Source organism: Neovison vison, chromosome 3, assembly GCF_020171115.1.
Source record: "Neovison vison isolate M4711 chromosome 3, ASM_NN_V1, whole genome shotgun sequence".
Classification (NCBI taxonomy): domain Eukaryota; kingdom Metazoa; phylum Chordata; class Mammalia; order Carnivora; family Mustelidae; genus Neogale; species Neogale vison.
In genome coordinates this window covers 82,693,030-82,717,475 of record NC_058093.1, presented here as the reverse complement: position 1 = coordinate 82,717,475, position 24,446 = coordinate 82,693,030, and the positions used below count along the sequence as shown (strand labels likewise).

At 36.1% G+C, this 24,446-nt stretch overlaps 1 protein-coding gene across 4 annotated transcripts in view; it reads left to right on the top strand.

Moving 5' to 3' along the window:
• The window catches only part of EPC2 (enhancer of polycomb homolog 2), a 114,119-nt gene that overhangs the window by 44,859 nt on the left and 44,814 nt on the right, over positions 1 to 24,446 (top strand). For 2 of the 4 annotated variants that reach the window (XM_044242513.1, XM_044242512.1), the window contains exon 2: positions 278 to 437. In XM_044242513.1, coding sequence (XP_044098448.1) covers positions 278 to 437 — 160 coding nt within the window. Of the gene's footprint in view, positions 1 to 277; positions 438 to 15,832; positions 15,905 to 19,201; positions 19,295 to 24,446 lie in introns of those variants that run through there. The other 2 variants (XM_044242514.1, XM_044242515.1) reach the window with 2 other exon arrangements.

Sequence of the window (24,446 nt, the reverse complement as noted above, 5' to 3'; positions counted from 1 at the left end):
ATTTTCTTTTAATTGAGATGTTAAATTTTAGTTTGTGAATATGTGTATAATCTTTAAAGAAAATTCTGCTTAATAAAATTACAAACATCTAAGGTGATACTAGGATGAGCACAAGTGTTATCAGTGGCAGTGCTTTCTATAGTTCAATGGCAAAGAAACTGTTTATAATTAATTCTTAAGTCACCTTGAAGTTATTAAACAAAAAAATTTTAAGTAGAATTATGCATTAAATTAACATTATTAAAACGACTTATGTTGCCTACTTTACATTTTCCAGGAACATCACTTACAGCGAGCTATTTCAGCACAGCAAGTGTTTAGAGAAAAAAAGGAGAGCATGGTCATTCCAGTTCCTGAGGCAGAGAGCAACGTCAACTATTACAATCGCTTGTACAAAGGAGAGTTTAAACAGCCAAAACAGTTCATTCATATTCAGCGTAAGTTTGTTGATTCATTGTTTTCTGTTTGTAATTTAAATTTATCAGCCAGTGAAAATTCTTTTATGCCCAAAGAGATTTTAACTTTTCAGTGTGTATACATTAATTCATAGAAATGTAAAACATTAAGGATAAAATCTCTCTGTGCTTACATCTGAACTTGGAAATCATTTTGAGTGTTAGTTGCATTTGGAACATTTGATATTTAGTACAGAATTCTGTGTAGCTCTTACACCTTATTACTTTACATCTATAAATTGGATTAGTATACTCAGATTTATTATAAAGGCCTAGTGGCTGTAATGCTGATTAGGGGCATTTCCTCAGAAAGTTTTTAGAATTAAATTATACCCCTCTACCTTCATCTGATTTTCATAAAATTCTATTTCCGCCTCCTTGATACTCTCTTATTTTTCTCCCCATTGTTATATTTAATCACAATCTCTTGCTTTAAAACTATTTCACTAAATTTTATTATTTATTTACTACTCCTCCATCGCCTTTCCTTACCCTCTTCTATTGTTATCTTCTCCACAAAGTCTACTGGCACCACAGTGGCCTTCTTAAAGTGTTCCTCTGATCTAATTATTCTCTGGCTTAAAATCATACTATTCTTTATTGTCTACAGTAGGAGTTTTCAGGGGATGGTTCTAATGTTTGATGTCTTTCTGATTGTGTAAGAAAAAGCCCTGGGTAGCTTGTTAAAATAGAGATTCCAGGGCTCTGCTTTAGGCCTACCTGTTTGAGGTATGTGGCCTGGTAATAAGTATTTTTAAAAAGTTCCTCAGGTAATTAGGAAACTCTCCAGATTTAAGACTATAAGATCTACTGTTTTCTATCAGTTCTAAGATGCACATTTTTTATTGATCAGTTTTGAAATGAGATTGCATATTAAATTGCTGTTGTTCTGGATTCAGGTTTAGTTTATCCAAAGAAAATCTGTATTTGTTTCTGCCAAGCATTTAGGGACACGTCAGCAGGAGACCACGTTAAAGTTTTTGCTGTTTATTTTGTTTGTTTTTAGACCATACTTGTAATAGCTTTAGTTCAGGCTACAGACATGCCTAGAGTTCAGTTCTCAGTGAAGAGAGTTTTCCCTCCTCCTTTCACCTAAGGGCAAGTTGAGAAATGAAGTTCCTTGCTCTTCCATTCTGCATAGCTGGTTTATTTCTTTACCTTAAGCTGAAGTTGTTATCACTTGTTAGTCTGTCTTTGTGCAGGAGTATTCTATAAAACTTCTTAAGAGACGCCAGCAGAAAGCTTTTTTTTTTTTTTTTCCTTTCTTACAGTACATAAATTCATGGTTCACCTTTTAACTTATGGCAGTTTATATTTGACAGAATTGAGTAATGGCCAAATCCTCTACTTTGAATACAAGACCCTTTGTGATTTTTTCCCCCCTGTCTACTCCATTAACTTCATTTCCTGTTGTTCTTTCCCTCCCTCCCTTGACCATAGGAACTAACATAAAATTACCCACATTTCCCTGATTGTTTCATGTTTCACACTTCCTCGCACATGCTATTCAAGTCATCTTTCCCCTCCTGTAACTCATTTAGTACCTAACTCCCCTAAGAAGCTTACCCTGACTTTTCTCATTGACCTCTGCTTTTTACTCATTTCAGTATCTTTGTACATACCTCTGTTAGAGGACTCACCCTACTTAATTGCAATTATTTGTAACCATTCTTTCCTTTTAAACCATGAGCTCCTGGGGGCAGGGACAGTGTTTTATTTTCTCTTTGTATACTTAGAGTAAAGTGCATGGTTTATAGATACACAATAAACAGTATGTTTGTTGACTAAATTTTTAAAAAATGCCTTTAAAAAAGGCCCTTAGGTATCAGAACCATTTTCCAGAGACCTGACTCTGAAGCATTCAAGAGACATATGCAGAAATTATTTATGTGATTTGTTTCCTCTGTATTCTTTGACCCCTTTAGTTTATTTGAATTTGCCTTTTTTTTTGTATTGGAAGGGAGATAGCTGTTCATAATAGGAATTTTAAGCATTTTTCAAGCCAAAGTATGTGTTTGTTGTTTTGTATTTAGTAATAGTGTAGCTGGACATTAAGGCCGTATGTAAAAACCATCCTAGAAAACCAAGAACAAAGAAATTGGGTGTAGCCCACCTAGGCTAGGCCCAATTAGATACAATAAATATTAATCTTGGGTTGACTTTTTTAAATTTCATTTCATTCTGTTACTGTAGAAGATGGAAAAAAATAATAGAACATTATTTTAACTTTCTTTTTTTTCTGTTAGTCTGTCAACATATATATTCATATACCATATACAGTAACCTCCTGCACATACAGATTTTTATTGTTTTTTCTTTGTATATTTTAAATTTCTTTGATTTTTAGTGTAGTTTGTGGTTGTCATTTTCAGTGCCTGTTAATTCTATCAAATTGGTATTCCACAGTTTGCTTACCTCTATGCCTATTACTGGCTTTAAACTTGTCTGAACTAAAATTTAAATTCATGTTATCATTGAGATTTTTTTTTCAAGGAAGGCCTTTTTTCCTAAAGTTCATTTATTTATTTTTCGTAATCTCTGTACCAAGTGTGGGGCTTGAACTCACAAACCTGTGATCAAGAGTCACGTGTTCTTGCAGCTGAGCCAGCCAGGCACCCCTCAAGGAAGGGCTTTTAAACATTTTTTGACGTAGCTTCTTTCTGAGTCCTGAAGTATAAGGAATTCCAGAAAATACTGCTCTGGCCTTTTCATTTTGTTCTTGACATGATAGATTTGAAAGTATCCCCATTTGCCTGGCTAGAAGAAGACATTGTATAATTGCCACAGTAGGATGGCCTACTTCAGGTCCATCACATTGTTTGCCTGGGCTTTGGCAGAAGCTTCTTTATTGGTCCACATTGCCACTAATGTGATTCTTATCCATTTAGAGAATCTGTTGTCTATCAGATAAAATTTTAGTGTTGTATTTTAAGGCTTTTCTTTGTGCCTTTCCAGCCACAGTTCCCTGTGGGTTCTTCCACCAGGATACCAGCCTTACTGAAATGAGCTGTTGAAAGTAAAGGTCTTTTTCTTTCTCTAGATGGTAAGCTTCTCAACAGCAGAATTTCGCCTCATTCACCATACAGTCCCAGAATCCAGCCTCAATGCAATGTTCTTTCCAATTCCTCTAACCCTTTGCACTTTCAGCTGCAAAATAATGTGCTCCTTACAACACTCTGACTTTCGCCATATTTTCTCGTACCTCCCTGCCTTTGCATACCCCTTTACTTCTGTCCTCCACTTGATACAATAGAACTTGTTCTCTGTGTCTCCTCTCCAGGATTATATTTAGCAGCCTTCTCTAAGTAAACTGTTTACCTCAAGCTCTTCTATGTCATGTGCAACACACCCTCATCTTGGGATTAACCATCTTCAGTTGTGTATTGTTTCACTAGGCTATAACAGTCATTGAGAACAGGGACACTTTTTTCCTTTTAATTTCACTGCTCAGTAGTACCTACCGTGTGGTTAGGTATGCAATTTAATATTTGCTGAATAAATAAATGAGTGACCGAATAGATGATTAAAGATTATATATACCATGGCATTTTTGAGACATGGATCTTGTAGGGCTCAAAATTGTACACAGAACCAAATACAACAATGAAATTACTGGTGTATACAGTGAAGTCGAGGACCTGCTTAGATCCAAGTTGGAAATAAAAAGTGAGCTCTGGATAAAAATATATGTTTATAAAAAATAAATTTTTTTTTTTTTTTAAAGTGAGCTCTGGGGGCGCCTGGGTGGCTCAGTGGATTAAGCCTCTGCCTTCGGCTCAGGTCATGGTCTCAGGGTCCTGGGATCGAGCCCCGCATCAGGCTCTCTGCTCAGCAGGGAACCTGCTTCCCTTCCTTCTCTTTCTGCCTACTTGTGATCTCTCTGTCTGTCAAATAAATAAATAAAATCTTTAAAAAAAAAAAAAAGTGAGCTCTGTTATTTACAACAGTGCCATTTTAGGACATTTTAGGACAGAACACATGTATGCCAGGAAGGAGCTGGGAGTGGAATGATTCCTGTCTTGGTATGGATGGGAGAACATTGTTCCTCCTTCTCTCTTTTAGTACTAGGTCTCCATAGTCACTCGTATTGGTAGTCTGAGGAACTTCTTTAATCAGAATACACTGGGATATTCTTTCCAGGTTGGAAGCATCTTAAAGCCATATAGTCTGATGACCTACGATACTCAAACCGTTCCTCATTTGGCTAATTCTGCATACTGGTCAGTTGGATGGCACATCCGTAAGACACTGTCTCCATTTTACTTAAACTTCAAACAGATTTACTTTAGGTGCTTTACACTAGATGTTAAAATTCCGGAACTTAAGAACTTCATCAAATTCAGAACCCAAACTTTCCTCCTTGAGGAGATGACTTTGTTTACATTGTAATAAGTTCTTTATTTTGACCTTCATTATCCCTTTTATTTAATATGGTAAAATTTTACAGTTAACATTAAGTATCTCAGAATTTTAGAACATGAAGGGACTTGAGATATTGTGTCGGTATTGTTTCCTAGTGTTCTGAAGCTAATTTGTGTCTAGTTTTGAATTCAGCTAAATGTTCTTGAAAATAGGACTCGTTATCCTGTTTTGAAAGGAAGAGTCTCTTCCTCTTCTCACTGCATTATACCTACATTAAAGATCAGTCTACCGTCTCACCTGCTTCTTGGCTGAAAAAAAGGAGAGTTCAGGAGGACGGACAGGTGGGAAGTGGCACCTTCTTGTTATCTGCCAGGCAGGGAGAGGAACTTACTGAAAGGAGATTGACTTCTGCTCTGTGTATCTGCAGCAAAGATAATAAAGCCCTGAGAAAGCACCAGTCTTTGTGTTATATTACTCTGCACTTGGTTCACATGGCTTCTCAGTCAGATAAAACTAACCTTTGTCAAGTCAACATTGGGAAAAGAAAAATTCCACTTATTCAGTGTAAAGTGGACCTGTTTGTCCCACTAGGTTTTCAGCAGGAGATAGATAGATGCTGGCCTAACATCTAGCTTCAGTCTCATTATCCTTGCAATATCCTTTGCTATTCTCATTAACAAAAATGGTGATAATTGACCCTTTATCCTGGTGGGACAAACATGTTTTGATTGGTAAGAGTGGGAAAAGATCCCAAATGAAGAGTATTGCTTTGTTTATACGGTAAAACTCCTTGGTGAAAAGGGTGCATTCTAGGAACATCACTTTTTGTAAAAATGTTAGGAGGTGTGTATTAAGCATTTAAATTGAGCACAGATCTCATGAAATGAATCACACATTTAAATTATTAGAAAAAGAGTGTATCAGAATTTTGGAGAACACATTCCAGGTCAAACTAGAAAATCTCTTTTGGAGTCATGGTAACAGGGATAGTGAGCCAGGCTAGATAGACCCTAAGGGCAACCCACATTCATATCAACTGGCTCTAAGGATCTCTGTTCTCAGGATTATCCTGAGCCTCCTATTCTCAGGTAAAGCTGTGAGTGTGGGTGTAAAGGCTAAAATGGTAGAGCAGTACCTGGGTGGCTACTAATACAGGAAGGAGGAAACCCAAAACTCAGGAAGTATTAAAGTAATGCCAGTTGTTTTGGGGAAAAGCAAAATAATCATTTCATGGTATGGCTAAGGAGGTGAAAAAGAAATCATAGTACAAAGAGAGTCCCTTTGGGGTCTTTATGCATTTATTTATGCCCACTATTAAAAAATTTAAAAATTGGGGTGACTGAGTAAAATACAACATCACAAATTAAAGACCATAGCTAAAGAAATTCAGGAGAAAACAAACACTACAGTAAGAGGTAAGTCTGATGCGTAATAGTGCATATTTTCGGCATGATGTAATTAATAGAGAAAAGCAAAAAAGTGAAGATTGGTTTTAAGGTGCATATTTCAGTGCATGTTTCCCAGCACTGAAGTGTTTAGAACTCTCCTGCAGGGCCACACAAAGAAGATACTGTGTAACCCAGCACACCTGATTTTGTTAATAGGAGTTACCAGAAATAGGCTTTCAGAATATTCACCTAGCAACTAGCATCTCCATGGAAGATTCTTCAGTGACACCACACTGCCCTGAGTGATGGCACCTTTAGCTTTTATTTTGTCTCCCTGTCTACCATAAAAGACTAAATTTCTGGGGCCCTGGATGGCTCAGTCGTTAAGCGTCTGCCTTTGGCTCAGGTCATGATCTCAGGGTACTGGGATCTAGCCCTGCATTGGCCTCCCTGCTCTGCGGGGAGCTTGCTTCTCCCTCTGCCACTCGCTCTGCTGTGTTCCCTCTCTCTATGTGTCTCTCTCTGTCAAATAAATAAGTAAAATCCTTAAAAAAAAAAAAGACTAAATTTTCTTCCCATCTTACCCTCATAATACAACTTAATGGGCTGCCTAACTGTAAGAATATTTTCTTAATATGCTTTTTTCCTGACAATTTTAATAGAAGACTAAACCCTTCTTTCCACAGTTATGGTTAAAGGGCATAGTAAAATAGCATTTACTGATTGCCATGCCCAGGTCCTGTTAGTGTTTTACATATATTAAGTCAGTTATGCCTTAAAGGAACCTTACAAGGCAGCTAGTGTTTTTACCCTCCTTTTAAAGAAATACTGCATAAAGAGCCCAAAGTAGTGCAGCTAGCAAGTAAAAGAGTCAGAATTTGAACCAGGCCCTCTGGCTCTAGAGTATGCCTGGTTAACTCTGGTACACTCTTTTTCAGCCATGGCTCATCATTCTAAGATGCAAATACTGATACATATTAAACAAATACATATCAATTCAAATATGGTTGATGATAGAATAAACAATGGGAGTAAAAGATTCCTTTTTTCATTTGTTTTATGCGTGTGTGTGGTGGTTAAATTGCAGGATAGAAGCTAGATTGTCTGCTGATAGAAAAGGAAATCCTGAATGTGAAAGGGCAAATGCAAGCACCTGTTATGACACTTCTCTGGTTTGGCCTGGCAGGGTTGATTGATGAATGGAAGAACACTGAGAATGGGGATGAAGGAGATGCCAGGAAGACAGAAAAGCTTGAAGAAAAGGGAACCGTGAGAGTATTATAAACAAATAATAAAAGCACATTTTACAGTTTTGCTTTGGGTAGTGAGGAGCTCTGAAGACAGTCCTGCAATTTTCATGGAGGGAGGTCCAAGTTGGGAAAGGGCTATGTGGCAGTTCCTGATTTTAATCTCCAACTAAACACAATAGTGGACAAACAATGAAGTTTGCTTTAGGTGGAATGAATTAAACTTCATAGGACCTGGGTCATGCAGCCTTTTTTTTTTTTCCTATCTGTTTAAGAAAAAAAATTGGAGTTACTAGTACTTCTCATGGTTATTCAGAAGAGGCTAAAATGGAAAATAGAAGTAACATAAAAGATGAAAGAATAAAAACTGCCTCCACGGTGATGTTACTTTTTAAATAATCCAAGATAATATTTTAGTGGTTAAAATAATTTTTTCCCACATTCTTCACTAGTTAATAAAATAATTAGAGTTGTAGGAGTATAAGAACCCCATCCCCCCCACCTTCATGGAGATTAAATAAAGCCTCCCTTTTCACCCTAAAGTGGACCTTGTTAAAAAAATACTTGCTTCTCATCCCTGGCGTAAGAATCTCTTTTTGGGGCACCTGGGTGACTAGTAGGTTAAGCATCCATTCTTGGTTTAGGTACAGGTCATGGGATTAAGCCCCACATTTGGCCTCACCACTCAGCAGGGAGTCTGCTTGGGATTCTCTCCTTTGCCCTCTGCCCTACCCCCGCTCATACTTGCATCCTCTGTCTGAAAGAAATTGTTTTTTTCCTTTAAGATTTTATTTATTTGAGAGAGAGTGTGAGTGAGAGAGAATATGAGTGGAGAGAGGGACAGTGGAGTTAGGAGAAGCAGACTCCCAACTAAGGAGGGAGCCTCACACAGGGCTTGATTCTAGGACCCCAAGTTCATGACTCTAGCCAAAGGCAGATAGATGCTTAACTGACTGAGCCACCAAGGCACCCACCCCTCTCTTGAAATAAATCTTTTTTTTTTTTTTTAAGAAGAATCTCCTTTGTTTCTCTGATAGAAACTAAGGAAATAGAGTGAGGGTTTGGTAAGTTGAGGTTTACTTTCTATAATAAAAAATAAAATGTTAATTGCAGAAAAGAATAATAATCCCAGGACACCTGGCTGGCTCAGTCAGTAGAGCATGTGACTCTTGATCTCGGGGTAAGTGACTTTGAGCTCCATGATGAGTGTGGAGATCATTTTTTAAAAAAGAAGAAGAATCCCATGTTGCAGATATAAGCAATGGAGACAAATTCTTCTTCCCTTTTTTCCAAATTTGTGGTTTATTATGTGTGTATCTGTATATATGTATGTGTTTGTGGCTTTGCTTTTTTACTTACTACTAATAAGCATTTTTCCAAGTCATTATCTAGCTTCAATAATTTCAAAGCTGTTTAATATTACAAGAAATTTGTTTTGTGTTCTTCAGTAGTCAGCAGGAACCCTTAAGGAAGCAAGCCAGTACTGAAGTTTTTTGTTTACATTTTATATTTTTTTAAAATTTTACTTATTTGAGAGAGCAGGACAAACAGAGCATGAGCAAGGGGGAGGAGACAGAGGGAGAGGGAAAGCAGTCTCCCCATGGAGGATCCCAGAAAGCCCATTTTGTGACCCAAACCGAAGGCAGATGCTTAACCTCTTACCCAGCTGAGCCACCCAAGCACCCCTGTTTACAGTTTGATTAGCGAGGAGTTTTAGACCCAGATTATTTGTGGTTTTGTTATTAGTAAAATATTAATTTATGTGTTTAAATATTAGGAAATTAGTAAATTCATTAGTAAAATATAATTTGCACTTCAAGGAGAAAGGATTTTAGGCTTTATAAAGAGAAATAGTTTATTAATTTTTTCAAAAGCTAGTGGTTTTTTACGTAAAAATTTACTTCAGGTGGTGCACTGCATTCAGTTGTCATGTTTCTTCAAGCTATTTCGAAGGCTTTTTGTGCTCATACCACTGACAATTTTGAGTACAGGCCGGTTATTTTGTAGAATGTTTCTCAATTTGGGTTTACCTGTTTTCTTATGGTTCAATTCAGATTAAAATGGGGTGTTGTTATTGTTCTTTTATTGTGATAAAAAAAATAACAAATATTTTCTCTTAATTTGTAAGTCTGTATGGCAGTATTGTTAACTATATGCACATTGTTGTACAACAAATCTTTAGAAGCTTTTCATTTTGCCTTACTGAAAGTATACCCATTGAACAACTCCCTGATACACCCTCCCCTCAACCCCTGGCAACACTATTTTTGTTTCTGTGACTTTGACTACTTTAGTTACCTCATCTAAGTGGACTTGTGTGCATTTGTCTTTTTGTGACTGGCTTATTTCACCTGACTTAATGTCCTTCGGGTTCATCAGTGTTGCATCATATGACAAGATTTCATTCTTTTTTAAAACTGAGTAACATTCCATTGTATGTATGTATCACCCTTGGCTTATCCATTCATCTGTTGATGGACATTTAGGTTGCTTCCGCTTCTTGGCTGTTGTAAATAATATTGCAGTGAACTTGGGTCTTCACATATCACTTTGAGATGCTGTTTTCCCCTTTTTTGGATATATACCTGGAAGAGTGATTGCTGGATCACTTAGTAGTTGTATTTTTAATTTTTGAAGACACACCCCCCGCCATTTTACACAGCAGCTGCACTGTTTGTTATCTTACCAACAATGTATAAGGTTCTAGTTTCTCCACATTCACACCAATAAGTGTGATGGGGGTGGGCAGTTGAGCGGCCATCCTAATGATGGTGAGGTGGTATCTCATTGTGGTTTTGATTTGTAATTCTTTGGTGACTAGTGATGTTGAACATCTTTTCATATGCATGTTGGCTGTTTATATATCTTCTTCAGAAAAAGGTCTCTTCAGGTCCTTTGCAATTTTTTTTTTTAATTGGGTTTTTGTTCTTAAGTTTAGGAGTTCTTGATGTATTCTGGGTTTTAACTCCTTATCAGATATATGGTTTACAAGTATTTTCTCCCATTCCATTGGTTGCATTTTCACTGTGGATTGTTTATTTTGCTGTACAGAAGTTTTTAAGTTTGATGCAGTCCCATTTGTCTATTTTTGCTTTTGTTGCCCCTGCTTTTGGTATCATCTGCAAGAAATGGTAGCTAAACCTAGCATCATGAAGGCTTTCCTATTTGTTTTTTTCTAGTAGTTTTATAGGTAACAGGTCTTATGTTTAGGTCTTTAATTCATTTTTAGTTAATATTTGTATATAATATAAGAAAACGTTTCATCTTAATTTTTTTTGCATATGAATTTCTAGTTTTCCCAGCACCATTTGTTGAAGAGACTATCCTTTCTCATGGCACCCTTTTTGATCATCTGCATAGGGTTTATTTTATGTCTCTCTGCTCCCTTTGGTCTGTATATCTATCTTTATGGCTGTAAGCATACATTAGATTATTATAATTTTCTAATATGTTTTGAAATCTGAAGTGTATGTTTTTAAGTGAAATCTATCTCTAGTAGGGTTGGTTTTTGAAAAGAACATTTAGTGAAGTCTTCAGGAAAGAGTCTTTCTAGTAAAGGAAATTATTTGTTGCCCTCCAATTTATGTTTTATATGTTTGGAATTTTTTAGAACTAGTAAAAAAAATGCCTATTTCAGAACTTTCTGATAACTGTACTGAGTTTATTTCCTAGTGCATTTAGTGCTTTGCTAATATTAAAACGAATTATTGTAAAAATACTGCTATTTAATTTCTCGTGCTTCTGACTATTTAGTGGGCTGTGGAGATATAGTCTTTTCAAAGATTTTATTTATTTATTTATTTGAGAAGGAGAACATGCACATGAGCAAGGGTCAGGGGAGGTCCAGAGGGAGAGGGACAAGCAAACTCCCTGCAGGGAGCCCGATGCGGGGCTTGATCTCAGGACCCTGAGATCATGACCTGAGTCCAAATCAGATGCTTAACCAACTGAGCCACCCAGCCATCCCATTTTGTGACTTATTTATTAATTATTTTATACTATGAGATACTAATAACATATATTTTTGCACATGTATATGAAATTGTAGAATTAGTTTGTACTGGTTAAACTCAGATACTGCCTGTACCCAGATGTCTAAGTGAGACTTTTCCCTCATTCTGTATTTATTGAATGATTCATTGAAAGTAAATGAGAAAGATACACTGTCTGAACAGACAGTGGAGAAGAATCTCAGGTAGTACATGAAGATCACTGACCCAGAATTTTTTTAAGACACAAAATTCTTTTTACAAATTAATATAATTTTATTTCTAGTAGGTAATGCATTCAGATGATTTCAGAATAAAAAAGTATATGAAAAATAAGCCTTCAGTCACCCTCTCCTTAAAAGAAACCACTTTTATTAGGGTATGTGTTCTTTTAGGGTTTTGTTGTGTGAATTCAGACACATAGGAATTTATATTTTTATACACCCCCTTTACACAGAAGCTAGTATACTATATGTACTTTCTGTCACTTTGCCATTTGGGGGGGTAGGAGTATAGTCTGGAAATTATTCCGTATTAGCATGTAAAACGTGTTCTCATTTCTTTTTTACTGGTGCATAATAGTCCTTCGTGTTTGGATGTGCCAGATTGTTAACCAGTTTCCTGTAGAAGGGAACTTGGATTGTTTCCAGTCCTTTGTTATTACAGATAGGGTTTAAGTGAAAAACTGTGAATATACAGAATTTCATAAAGATAAAACTGTGTTTCTTACAGAAATTGCCAAAATGCTGTCTATAGGAGCTGCACCATTTTGCACTTACACTAACAATGTATGGTAGTGCTTAGTTCCTCACAGCCTGATGAAAAACTACTTCTGAATTTTTGAATTTTTCCAGTCTGGTAGTGAGAGATAATGGACCTCATCCTATTATTCTTTTTAAATAAAACTTTCATTTTGGAAAAATTTTAGAATTATAGAAAAGTTGGAAAGATAGTGGAGTATTCCTTTATACCTCTTCAGGTATAAAGTATAAAGTCAGGTTTCAGTTTTCTCTAATAATTACATTACACTTCACTGTGTCAAACCTAAGAAACCAATATTGGCACATCATTATTTACCAAAACCCAGACTTTAATTTCTCTTAGTATAGTTTTAAAATTGGAATTCTTATTATGAATGAGGTTAAGTCATTTTTTTACTCATTTAGGAGCCATTAACATTTTTATCTCCTGAATTGTTACCATCCTTTGCCCAGTTACTGTTAGAAAACAAGGGAGAGGGCGCCTGGGTGGCTCAGTGGGTTAAGCCACTGCCTTCGGCTCAGGTCATGATCTCAGGGTCCTGGGATCGAGTACCGCATCAGGCTCTCTGCTCAGCGGGGAGCCTGCTTCCTCCTCTCTCTCTCTGCCTGCCTATCTGCCTACTTGTGATCTCTCTCTGTCAAATAAATAAATAAATACTTAAAAAAAAAAAAAGAAAACAAGAGAGAAAAAGAGTCTGTTGGAGGAGAAGAGAGAAGACTAAGAAAAAACATAATTAGAGGTTGAATAAAAGGATGATTATCTTTATACACTTGATTTTTTTTTTTTTTTAAACATCACTGTTACATCCTTTAGGTCCTATCTAATATTGTTAGGTGATAGCCCCTCCCTAATGATACAAATCTCTCCCTGAAGAATTCAAAGAATCCACTTACCCATTCTCGTGTTTTTGAGGTTCCCATAGTTGTCATCTTTGCTACTAATTTTGGCCAGTAATACTTGTCATTTACATAAAATGTGAATTCTTCCGAGTGGAAGAGGGATGTAGTTAGTTGGCTAGTTAGCCAAAAGACTAAAAATAATCCTTTTTTGTTTTGTTTTAATAATCCTTATTACAGTATAAACCTGGAGGGTTTTCTTTTTTCTTTGTTTGTTTTAGTAGAGAGATTTGGATCAGTATGTGATCTTGTAGAAGTGGTCCTGGACTCTTCTGCACTTCACTTTTTTTTGTATATTGGGTAGGGAATATAAGTAAGGTCTGGCCAAGCTTTATAATTATAGGAAATCTTGGCATATGGAAGGCAAGAGTCCACCCAGAGCACCTGGGTGGCTCAGTCTGTTGGGCTTCCGACTCTTGATTTCAGCTCAGGTCATGATCTCCAGGTCCTAAGTTTGAGCCACTGCATTGGGCTCTGTGCTTAGCAGGGAGTCTGCTTCTCTTTCTCTTCTTCTCATTCTGTCTGTCCCCCTCAATCTTGTGCACGTGCTCTCTTCTCTCTCTCTATGTAAAACAAATCTTTAAAAAAAAGAGAGAGGAAGGGACACCTGGGTGGCTTAGTAGGTTAAGCCTCTACCTTTGGCTCAGGTCATTATCTCAGGGTCCTGGGATTGAGCCCCGCATCGGGCTCCCTGCTCAGTGGGGAGCCTGCTTCCTCCTCTCTCTCTGCCTCTCTGCCTACTTATGATCTCTTTCTGTCTGTGTCAAATAAATAAATAAATAAAATCTTTAAAAAAGTAAAAACAAATAAAAGAGAGTCCTAGTTATATCTGCATCTGTGATCTGTATGTATATATTTGAGAACTGCTAGGCTTGGAGGCTCTCAGAACCTTGGAGAGCTCCAAGCAGAGGCAGAGATGCTTTAGATGATGAAGTGGTCTTCGGCTCCCTTGGAAATTTATTTGGAGCCTGAGGACCCTAAAAATTTACAAATTGGAAAAAACTTAGCATATTTCAAGTTAGGCATGAGTCAAGTTTATGATATTTAAGAGCAAAGATTTAGGTTTAGATTAGAGGTTTTCAAAATAGTGTTCATCATTGAACTTGTTAAAAATGCAGATTAGCAAGCCCTTCTCTAGATCTGTTGGGTCAAAAACTGGTGGTCAAGCTTAGTAGTCTGTGTTTTAAGAAGCCATCCAGAAGATTCTGGTGTATGCAAAAGTTTGAGAAACACTGGTTTAAACGCTTTGATGATATTTATGTAAAGGAGACTTCTGAGCCCTTGACAGATTCCTGGACTTCCTTAGGATTAGGAAGTATATATGGGATTCTAGAAAGATGTTTTATTTGAATTACTTCCTAATTCATAGGTCTACCTAGTCAGAGTCCACTTTAATGTATACTAGGTCCCTTAGATACACAATAGCACTGCTGATGTAAGACTTGTAAAACTATTTGAGTCTGTTTAAAAATAATAATAATAATAATACACACTTTATATGTGTGCATACAACTTCCAGGGATTTATAGTTCTGAATCCTTATCTGCTAGTTGAAGTCTATCCAGACTCATTATTGATAATTTATATTTCTTAGAGTTAAACACTCTTCGTGTCTATACTCTTACTCCTCTCTCTGTCTGGGATGCCCTCACATCTACTTTATGTATGCCGTATGGCATTCATATCTATTATTATTTAGAAGATATCTATTATATTGATATCTATTCTAATAGTATCTATTCCATCATACATGTATATTTGAGGTACAGTCAATATTGGTTGTTTTTGGATTCATTGGATTAATAAACATAATTTTGAAAAGTTGCACAAGAAAGAAAATGCAGAGTTGGAAGAAAAGATAACACCAGTGAGTTTGTAAGTAAATGGCATTCTTAGAAAATCCTGTTGTTAACACTTTGAAAGAAGAGCCTTTACAAACAAGGTGTACTTTTTTTCTCAGTCTTATTAAATGAAAGGAATTGGATATTGGCAAATAGTTTCCAGAAGTTAAACAGTTAGGAAACTTAAAGATTCATGACAGTAAGAGCTTAGTTTATACAGGTGATGTTTGCTGCTTCTTACATTAAGAAAAAAAATTACCATTGATAGTTCATAGGTAAATGTTGGAAATGTTCTTGTCTTGAAATACCTTTAAGTTAAAAACACTATTAGAGTTATTTTTAATTTTTAACTTTGTTTTTTTTTTTTTTTTAGAAATCTTTGAATTCCTAATACGTTTGGTTCACAATAGCTTGGGTTTTTTTTGTGTGTGTGTGCATTGCCTTTGCTCATTAAATGTAATTTATAAACTTAAACATATAAGTCCAAAGTGGAAAACAAACAATCTTTTGATTTACCTATATTTTTGCTCCCTTTGAAATTCAAAGAATTTTTTTCATTACTGCCGTTAGGATTAAAAGGGCTTAAGAGTGTCTGTATGATATAATGGGGTAAATTTTGAGCTCTATGAATCAAAACCCTGAAATCTGTGCTCAATTCACCAAGGTTCTTAACCTCTCACAGTGTTCTGATCTGTAAGATAAGGTGTTTTCAGCTTTAAATTATGAAACTTTTAAAAAAAATTTATATTAACATGTAAATAACTGCTATGTCTGATCTTCAACTTACTTTTTTGTTTTGTATTGTTTTTTAATATGGCTCCAGCAGTAATGTATTAGAAAGAGAGAATGGTGACAGGGAAGAGGAGAAAGGAAGAGTTGAAAGAGGGAGAAAATTCAAAATAGATTTCACGAATAAGGAAAAACTTTCTAAAGATGAAAACTATCCAGATTTTACTTTATGACGGTGAGATGTTTCCTTTATTAAAATATTGCTTGAGTAGCCATATTTAGTTATATAATTTTCCCCCACAGCTGGTGTTTTTCCACCAAAATGAAGAAAAGGAATTATGTGATTAATTGAACAGCTGGGTTCTGGTCTGTGGACTACCCCCTAGGAACTGTTAGTTTTTAAGACTTTTACTTCTCTGTTTACTAGAAAAGAATAACTACTGTATAATTTAGGTAAAGGTAATTGGAGTCCGGATCTCCCAGCATATCTCTGTGTATTCTAGTTTACGACTTGACAGGTTGCACACAGATTAAAAAAAAATAAGACTCATGAAGCACTTAACCTGGGCATCCATATTCTTCTTTTCTGTTGTTAGTACCTAGGAGATTATTGACCCTCAAAAATGCATATTCAATTCAGAGAAAAATCAGCTTGTAAGGAAAGGACTCTGAAAGAATAGTATTAAATATTGCCTCCATCCTCACCACCTTTAATATTTATAGTCTCTTGAATTTATTTTCTTTGATTACTCTCCAGAAGATAAGCAACGTTAGGTTATGGTTCAGTGACAGTGCAAGTGAGGGTTATGCCATTGCTCCGTGTTATGTGCTGGTGATGAGTACAGTGCAGTTTCTCTTGGGTCTTGGTGCACACCATTTCATTACTAAATGCATTGTAGACTGCCCAGATGACCTTAGTTTGCCCGTTGTTTTGAAAGATGCTCATTACTGTCTGCCGGGTAGAAAGAAGAAATGCAAAGCCCCACTGCTTATGAACTGCTGTCCTGTCCCTCTAAAAGTTTTAAAAGTTAGGATACGTACGTAAGTGACCTATGTGTAGAACTTCCTTGGCAAACTTTTTATATTAGTGATATTTTCTTAACAAACATTCCCAAATATGGTAGGATACCATGTTCCTTTAATCCAGATGGCTTTGTTGAGCCAATATAATGTACATTTATGTTATGTGTATTTTTACCATATTAAAAAATAAATTCAAACTTTGTTTTACAACCCTCACCTCAAAAAAAAATCCCCTTTGGGTACAAATTGGACATGAATAGTAACACAGATGTCTAAATTATGTAGATGAGTGCTTGTGGAAGGCTTTCATGTACATTTCTCTCTTCGTTTATTGATTGGTAAGATTTATAAAATTTATTTACAAAAAGAGCTATGGCATGGAGAATCTGTATCAGAATCTTACAAGAAAAATCAGGACAGGTAATCTAGATAAAATTATTTCTTCTGTCCCCAGTAATGTACAGTCTCTTATGCTGCACATGTTTCTCTAATACCAGTTAGCTCGGCAATGATTGCTCATGCCTGGAATGAGGTCAGTACTACATGGAAGTTATCCGGATTCTTTTTTAATTTTTTCTTGCCAAAGAGGACTGGGATAGTGAGAAAAGAATTTTAAAAACCTTTAATAGGGAGGCACAAAGGCTTTAGCTTCGCATTCCACATGCAAGGGCCCTTTCAACTCCATATTAAGAAAATTAAAAATGAGTGCCTCTACCTAGGCTTCATTTTTCCAAGAGAGGTACATCCCAGCCTTGCATAGCTCTTAGCTAGTCGCAGGTTGCATTTCCTTCTGTATCCCCAGTACAGAAGTCCATTACAATCTGTGTTTTCTCAACACCCATGAGCCGGCAGTTCCATTTTGTTACTTTTATACATTTTTAGTATCCCTTAGAGATAGTAGCCAGCCACTCTGAATGTTATGTATACTGTCTAATGGAACAATTACAGTCTGTATGGTCTCTGATTAAGTTACATAGATTTTTTGGAAGCCTGTCATTTTTAGTGTATAATTTTACATATAAGGGATTTTTAAAGGAATTATGTCTTTTAACAGAAATGCCTATACTTTTCATGATGTTAATAAATCAAATTATAGTGGCCTATTCTGAATATTAGTGAATAGCTCTTGTTGACTTTCCTAAGTTCATAAAAAGGAGCAGGTGACTTCACAGCCCCAGGAAGAAGTTTCTGGCCAAATTCAAATCTCAACTTTTCAGGACTCAGACATCCTTAAGGATGATTTCATTTTTTAGATGACAGCTTTTTTTGCTGTTCACATTCCTAAGAGCATTTCAGAGAGTTTCTCCTGGTAGCTTATCATTATTGATTGTTCTCTCTGTTAATGGGTGATGAGCCCGAGAGATACCCAAGAGAGAAGAAACTACTTGGAAGAGTAAAATTTTGAGAACTACTTCCCTAATAAATCTTTGCTTATCTTTATGTTATGTGTATTTTATGTGTATGTTATGTTATGTGTATACTCCAGTGTTTCAGAAACAATACATTTTTCTTTACTAATCTAGACCTTGATAAGCAAGTTTTTTTGTTGTTGTTTTTTGTTTTTTAAAGGGCTGGATAGTAAGTAAATATTTTGGGGTTTGGGTGTCACATATGTCTCTACCATGTATTTTACTTCTTCCTTCTTCTCTTTAAAAATTTTTAAAAATTTCTTTATAAAAATGTAAGAATTGAATAACCCTCTTGGGTCCCCTCCCTGTTTGGGAGCTTTGTATTCCATTCAGTAAACTTTCCTATCGCTCAGTAAACTTTGATTTGCTGCCCACAAGCCCCCTCCCCACCCAGAAAGGTGAGAATCTTTTCACACATTCACAACCTTAACAAAAAGAAGCTGCTGGCCAGATATAAATCATAGGTCATAGTTGCCATTCCTTGATTTAGACTGCCTTCACTAAAATACTAATTAAAATCTACTGGTAACTTGCGTAAAACCACTCTACCCCCCCACCCCCACAAAGGTAAATCATTTGTGACATTACGTCATTTAAGCAGCCCCCACCCCTGGGTAATTTATTATTTCTTCTTTGCTTTAAGTTAGAATTTCGCATGTGTTGTATTCACAGAATTTTAAAAGTCCCAGGTGTAATCATGACTGGTTACATGGTTAAATTATGAGTTAATTTGGAAAGTTTCTTCAGATTCTGTCAAAGCATTTGTGACTTTATAAAATTTTATAAATCAAAAGCACATTGGGTACAAATTGTAGACGTAAGAAAATAACCCAGAGAAATAGAAGTAGTGACTATTAAACGGGAGGTCTTACCCTTCAGAGAAATGAAAAAAGTACTTTTTAGCAATAGACTATTACAGTTATCAGTTATTCGTAGTTGAGACTTCTTTAAAGTATTTAAAACCCATGATTTCTGTATATTCTGATTATTAAGGGCACTAAAAAGACCTACCCCTAAAGTTGTACTTTAATTCCATTTTGCTAAATTATTGGATAGTCTTGATCTATCTACAGATGGAGTGGAATTGAGTAATAATAGCAACCTACCAATATGGAACACTATTCTTTTGTACTGGGCTCTATGATATGCACAAATTATTTCATCTAGTCCTAACCAAGAATCTCATGAAATAGGTACGTTTCTTGACCTTGCTTTACTACCAGTAATCTGTTTTCCGTCTCTATAATTTTGTCATTTCAAGAACATTATATAACTGGAATCTATAATACTTAACTTTTTTTCACTCAGCATAATTTCCTTGAGATTTATCCCAAGTTGTTGCATGTCTCATTAGTTTGATCTTCTTTTTTGCTAATTGTAATTCCATGGTGTGGATGTTCCACAGTTTGTTTAACCCTTCTATTCAATGTCATTTGGGTTGTTTCCAGTTTTTGGCTATTTTGAATAAAGTTGCTTATGAATGTTTCATGTCACCATTTAAGTTTTCATTTTATAAATATAATTTTGTGTCAATATATCAGTTTATCTGTTCTGTTAGTAGACATTTAGTTTTTTTCTAATTTTTTTGCTCTTATGAAATACAGCAATGAATGGCCTTACACATGTCTTGTCCATATTTATGGTACCTCTGTGGGTTATAGACCTACAAAGTGGAATTGCTGGGTCTTAAAGAATGTGCATGTGTGACTTTGTTAGGTATTGCAGAATTGCCCTCCAAACTGGTTATACTATTTTATATTTTCACCAGTAATACATGAATTCTTGTTTTTTCATATTTTTACCAACACTTATTATTGCTAAACTCTGATTTCTCGCAATCTGTTGGATATGAAATGGTATTTATTGATTTAAATTTACCTTTCCCCAGTTACAGTGATGTTAAGCCTTTAGTACATGAATTACCTCTTCGTGTCTTTGAGTCCATTTTTCTCTGGGTCATTTACTGAATTTTTTAGAGATTCTTTATATATTTTAGATACTTATCTTTTAAAAAGCTTTTATTATGAAGAAGTTTTCAGCATACTCAAAAGTAGAAAAGAGTAGTACAGTGAACTGCCATGAACTCATCACTCTACATTGTAATGTTGTTCCTCTACACTATTTCTCCCCACCCCATGATTTTATATAGCTAATGCAATGTCATGTCATCTGGGAATTTTTTTTTAAATGACCTTATCTTCAAGTTTTACTTTACTTTTCTTTTCTTTTTTCTTTTTTCTTTTTTTTTTTTTAAGATTTTATGTACTTATTTGACACAGAGCACAAGCAGGGGGAGCAGCAGAGGGAGAGGGAGAAGAACCCTGGGATCATGACCTCATCTCAAGTTGCTTAGTCACCTGAACCACCCAGGCACCCCTCATCTGGGAATTTCTAAACATAAGCAGCACAACATCTTTCTCCTACCACTCCTTAAAAATAGCATTTTCTTGGGATGCCTGGATGGCCCAGTCGGTTAAGCGGCTGCCTTTGGCTCAGGTCATGCATGATCCCAGCATCCTGGGATCGAGTCCCATATGGGGCTTCTTGATCTGCAGCGAGCCTGCTTCTCCCTCTGCCTTGCCTGCCACTCTGGCTGCCTGTATTCTATATTTCTGACAAATAGATAAAATCTTTTAACAAAAAAAAAAAACCAACCCCACAACATTTTCTTAATATAATTGAGACTTGGGCATTTATCTTGCCTTTTTCTATGAACCGTGTCTCAGGATCTCTTAAGTAGTTGAAGATGGGATGTTTCTCTTTGTGGAAGTATTCCAGCTAATGCAAAACAAGAAGGAATGATAGCATATCACCACTTTGCAGCCCCCAAGGAATTGATGGATCAAGGCAATGATCATTAGTGGGTGACAACATCACAGAGGGAGAGACATTACAATCAGGCTGATATGTGATGGTGATATAATACACTAAATCCTTTATAAATATGTTGAACTGTCACTTAAAGATGTGAATTTTATGATATATAGATGATATCCTGACAAAGGTATTAAAAGAAAAAAAAAAGAAACAAACACAAAAACTCACTGGCCCAGATCTCTAATAGATGCTCCCCTTTTCAGTGGGCACAGGTCTTTTGTGAATTGATTTGAGCTCACAAAATGACAAAGCATATAAATGCAGTGAAACCGAGTGTCTAGGTTTAGTGTAGAAAGGGCAGAGCACACTCACTTGTGAGAACTTTTCTGATGATGCTATTCTACTGTGTTTGGTCAAACTGAAAACTGTATCCTTTCTTCATCCTCTTCCTTAGAACCCAGACCAAAGTTCTTTACCCTCTTGCTAAACTGACTCATCACATCCTGATTTCCCCTTCACTCCTGCCTCCTGTTGTAATTTAATTTCCATCACCCTAAAAGGAAACCTCATGCCCATTTACGGTCACTTTCTTTTCCCACCCCCAGCCCTATCCAAACACTGGTCTTTCTCTCTGTCTTTTTAGAACCTTTCACATAAATAAAATCATATGATTTGGGGGAAAAAAAGAAAAACAAAAATAGACTATATTCTACGTGGTCTGCAGAGGCACCAAAATGAGCATCTCCCTCACAGTTGGAGTCACTTGGGGAAAAGTCTCTGGCATAGGCCCTGTGCTCATAAATATTCTGGGATGAAGCAATTCCCTGGCCTGGCATGGGCTTCCACAGCAGAACAGCTTGTCCATATCACTTGCAGGTATGAGGAAAGGCCTGAGTCAGACCAGTGGCCAGCCTTTGCTTGTCACTGACAGGCTAAAACAATGAAGAAAAATCACATTTCAGGTCTCCTCCCCACATTGTTCCTTCTGTATTGCCATCTCCTTCCCCCACCCTGGGAACTTCACACCAAAGTCCAGGGACTGATGGGGCACCACTCACCACCCTTAATCCATCACTGAGCCTCCAGCTTATGTGCCTCCACTACATGGACAACCCTATGCATGTGCTGGGAGCTGGGGTGGGAGAGTCTCTAGATCCTCAGAAAAAGACGAAAGGAGTGAAAGAACTAAAAAATCTGTACTTCCTGATGCAGCTTGGTTTATTCCAGAAGTGACAGTGAGGATATTTATTTTTTTAGAATCATCATGTATCATGGACTTAAACATATTTTTATTATGATTCAACTTATTGCATTATCTTTATTGATACTCATATTCATCAATTTTGACCAGTAGAAAAAAACATTCAGGTTAGCTTTTTAAATCCTTTTGACATGGCTGTACCATACCAGAAGGAAAGAAAACTAAGATGTGATAGGCTCACCTTTGTATTTCCTGGCTCAGTCAGATCTGGAAGAATCCCTATCTCCAGAAAGACTCTGTTCTTTTTAGTGGGAAATCTAGGCCCTAGGGGTGCTCATTGCTACTGGGTTAGCCGGGTTGGCCATTGTCTTTTCAAACATTTCAGTGGTCCTCACAAGGAAATAGGTATTTTAAATTTGAAACATGAAATACATTATGAGTTTATACTAGTATTTCTTATAATTCAAGACTACAGGCATAGTCTTACACACTTTAATTTTACACACTTACAGCTTTCTTTCACATCTAAGGATGTCTGCATAATTACCGTGTTTTATCCCTCTTTACACTATAGTAGTCTCAATAGTGATGCCAGTGTGTGCACCAACAATATAATTACCGAAAATAGTTTGAAGTTTTTTGGTTTGTTGGTTGCTTCATTTTTGCTTTTGGTCTTAAGGGTATTTCCCACTAGAATGTAACTCTACTTTATTTAAAGATACTTGTAATAGAACCCAAACAACAGTTGGCTTTATTTGTTCCATTTAATTTTATTGTTACGGATTTTGTTCCAAGATTTTATTTTGTTTCATAAATCGGTAAAATCGGTTCTAAAAGTCTTATCTGTAAAGCGATTTTCAAAGAAGTCTAGTTGCTACTATCCCACATCTGCTTCCCCTGTCCCAATTTGATTCTTTCCTTACTCCTGATAGTTAATGCTTTCTTAAAATGTAGTTATTTGGAATATTAACCTTTTACTCAATGACTAATAAGTAGACCCATGGAAAGTAAAAAGGTTAAGAAACATACCCACCCACACATATATGGAAATTTGATTTATGATCTAAGAGGCATTACAAATCAGTGGATAAAGGATGAAAATATTTGATAAGTAGTGCTGGGACAATGGTTATCCATAAAAAAAAATAAAAATAAGGAATAAATATGAAAAACAAAATGTTAGCATTTTTAGGGGGAAAAAAAGTGAGGATAACTTTATAATCTCAAGATACAGGATTCTTAACACAAAACACAGAAACCATAAAGGGAAATGGATAAATTGTAGTGTATTAAAATTTAAAATTTCTTTTTTTGTTTTTTGTTTATTTGAGATGTGGGGAGGGAGCAAGGGAGAAGTAGGCTCCCTGGGGCTCAATCCTAGGACCCCAGGATCACCACCTGAACCAAAGGCAGATGCTCAACTCACTGAGCCACCCAGGCGCCCCTAAAATTTAAGATTTCTGTACAACAAAACATAAGAACAACCCACGGATTAGGAGAATATATAAATGCACTCCTTTTAGGCAGATTGTAGTAAAGGGGAAACAGCATGCACATGAATTCAACACACTTGGGTTCAAATTCTGTGTGACAAGGTACAAACTAATTAAAACACCTCTGAAATCTTAATTTCATTTTGCAATGAAGATACAAATACCATACCTTTCCCAGCTTTGTGAACATTAGAGAAAATGTATCGGAAGTCTTCATTTAGAGGTAATAGGAATTCTGTCAGTGGTAATCATTGTTATGTGTAATTGTAATTCACAGTACTTAAAAGCAACAGCTGAATTAGCGTTTTGTTAAACTACTGAAAACTAACTGGAAATGTTTAGGGCTGTACACAAAGGAAAAATAAAGTTCTGCTTAAAACTTAAAACCTTGAAATAAACGGTGTATTGACCCTCATGGAAACATTTTTTTATAAAGGGTTAAAGTGTATTAAATAGGCACTTTTGACTATAAGGTTGGTTATGATTATTCATACAACTGAAGCAAAAAGGGGGGAATTAGAGTAAGGATTCTTAATGCTTATAAACTAGAACTGGAGTTCTTTTACTCATTTCCTTCCCATTCCTTTTTCCTCACAGCTTTGGTCTTCTATGGCCCATATTGTAAATGGTACCTTTTCACCTCTTTGCTCCCATCGTTAACACTTTTACTGTGTTTGTTTGGTTTTGGGGGGCATGGGTTTTTAAGTTTTTTTAATCACATACTTTTGTCAGATTAATACACGTATCATTAGGATTAGTTGAAAATTTTTTCCCCTTATAAGGGCAGTCTTTTCTCCATTCTGGTAGTTACCTTCAAATCCTTTACTTGTTTCT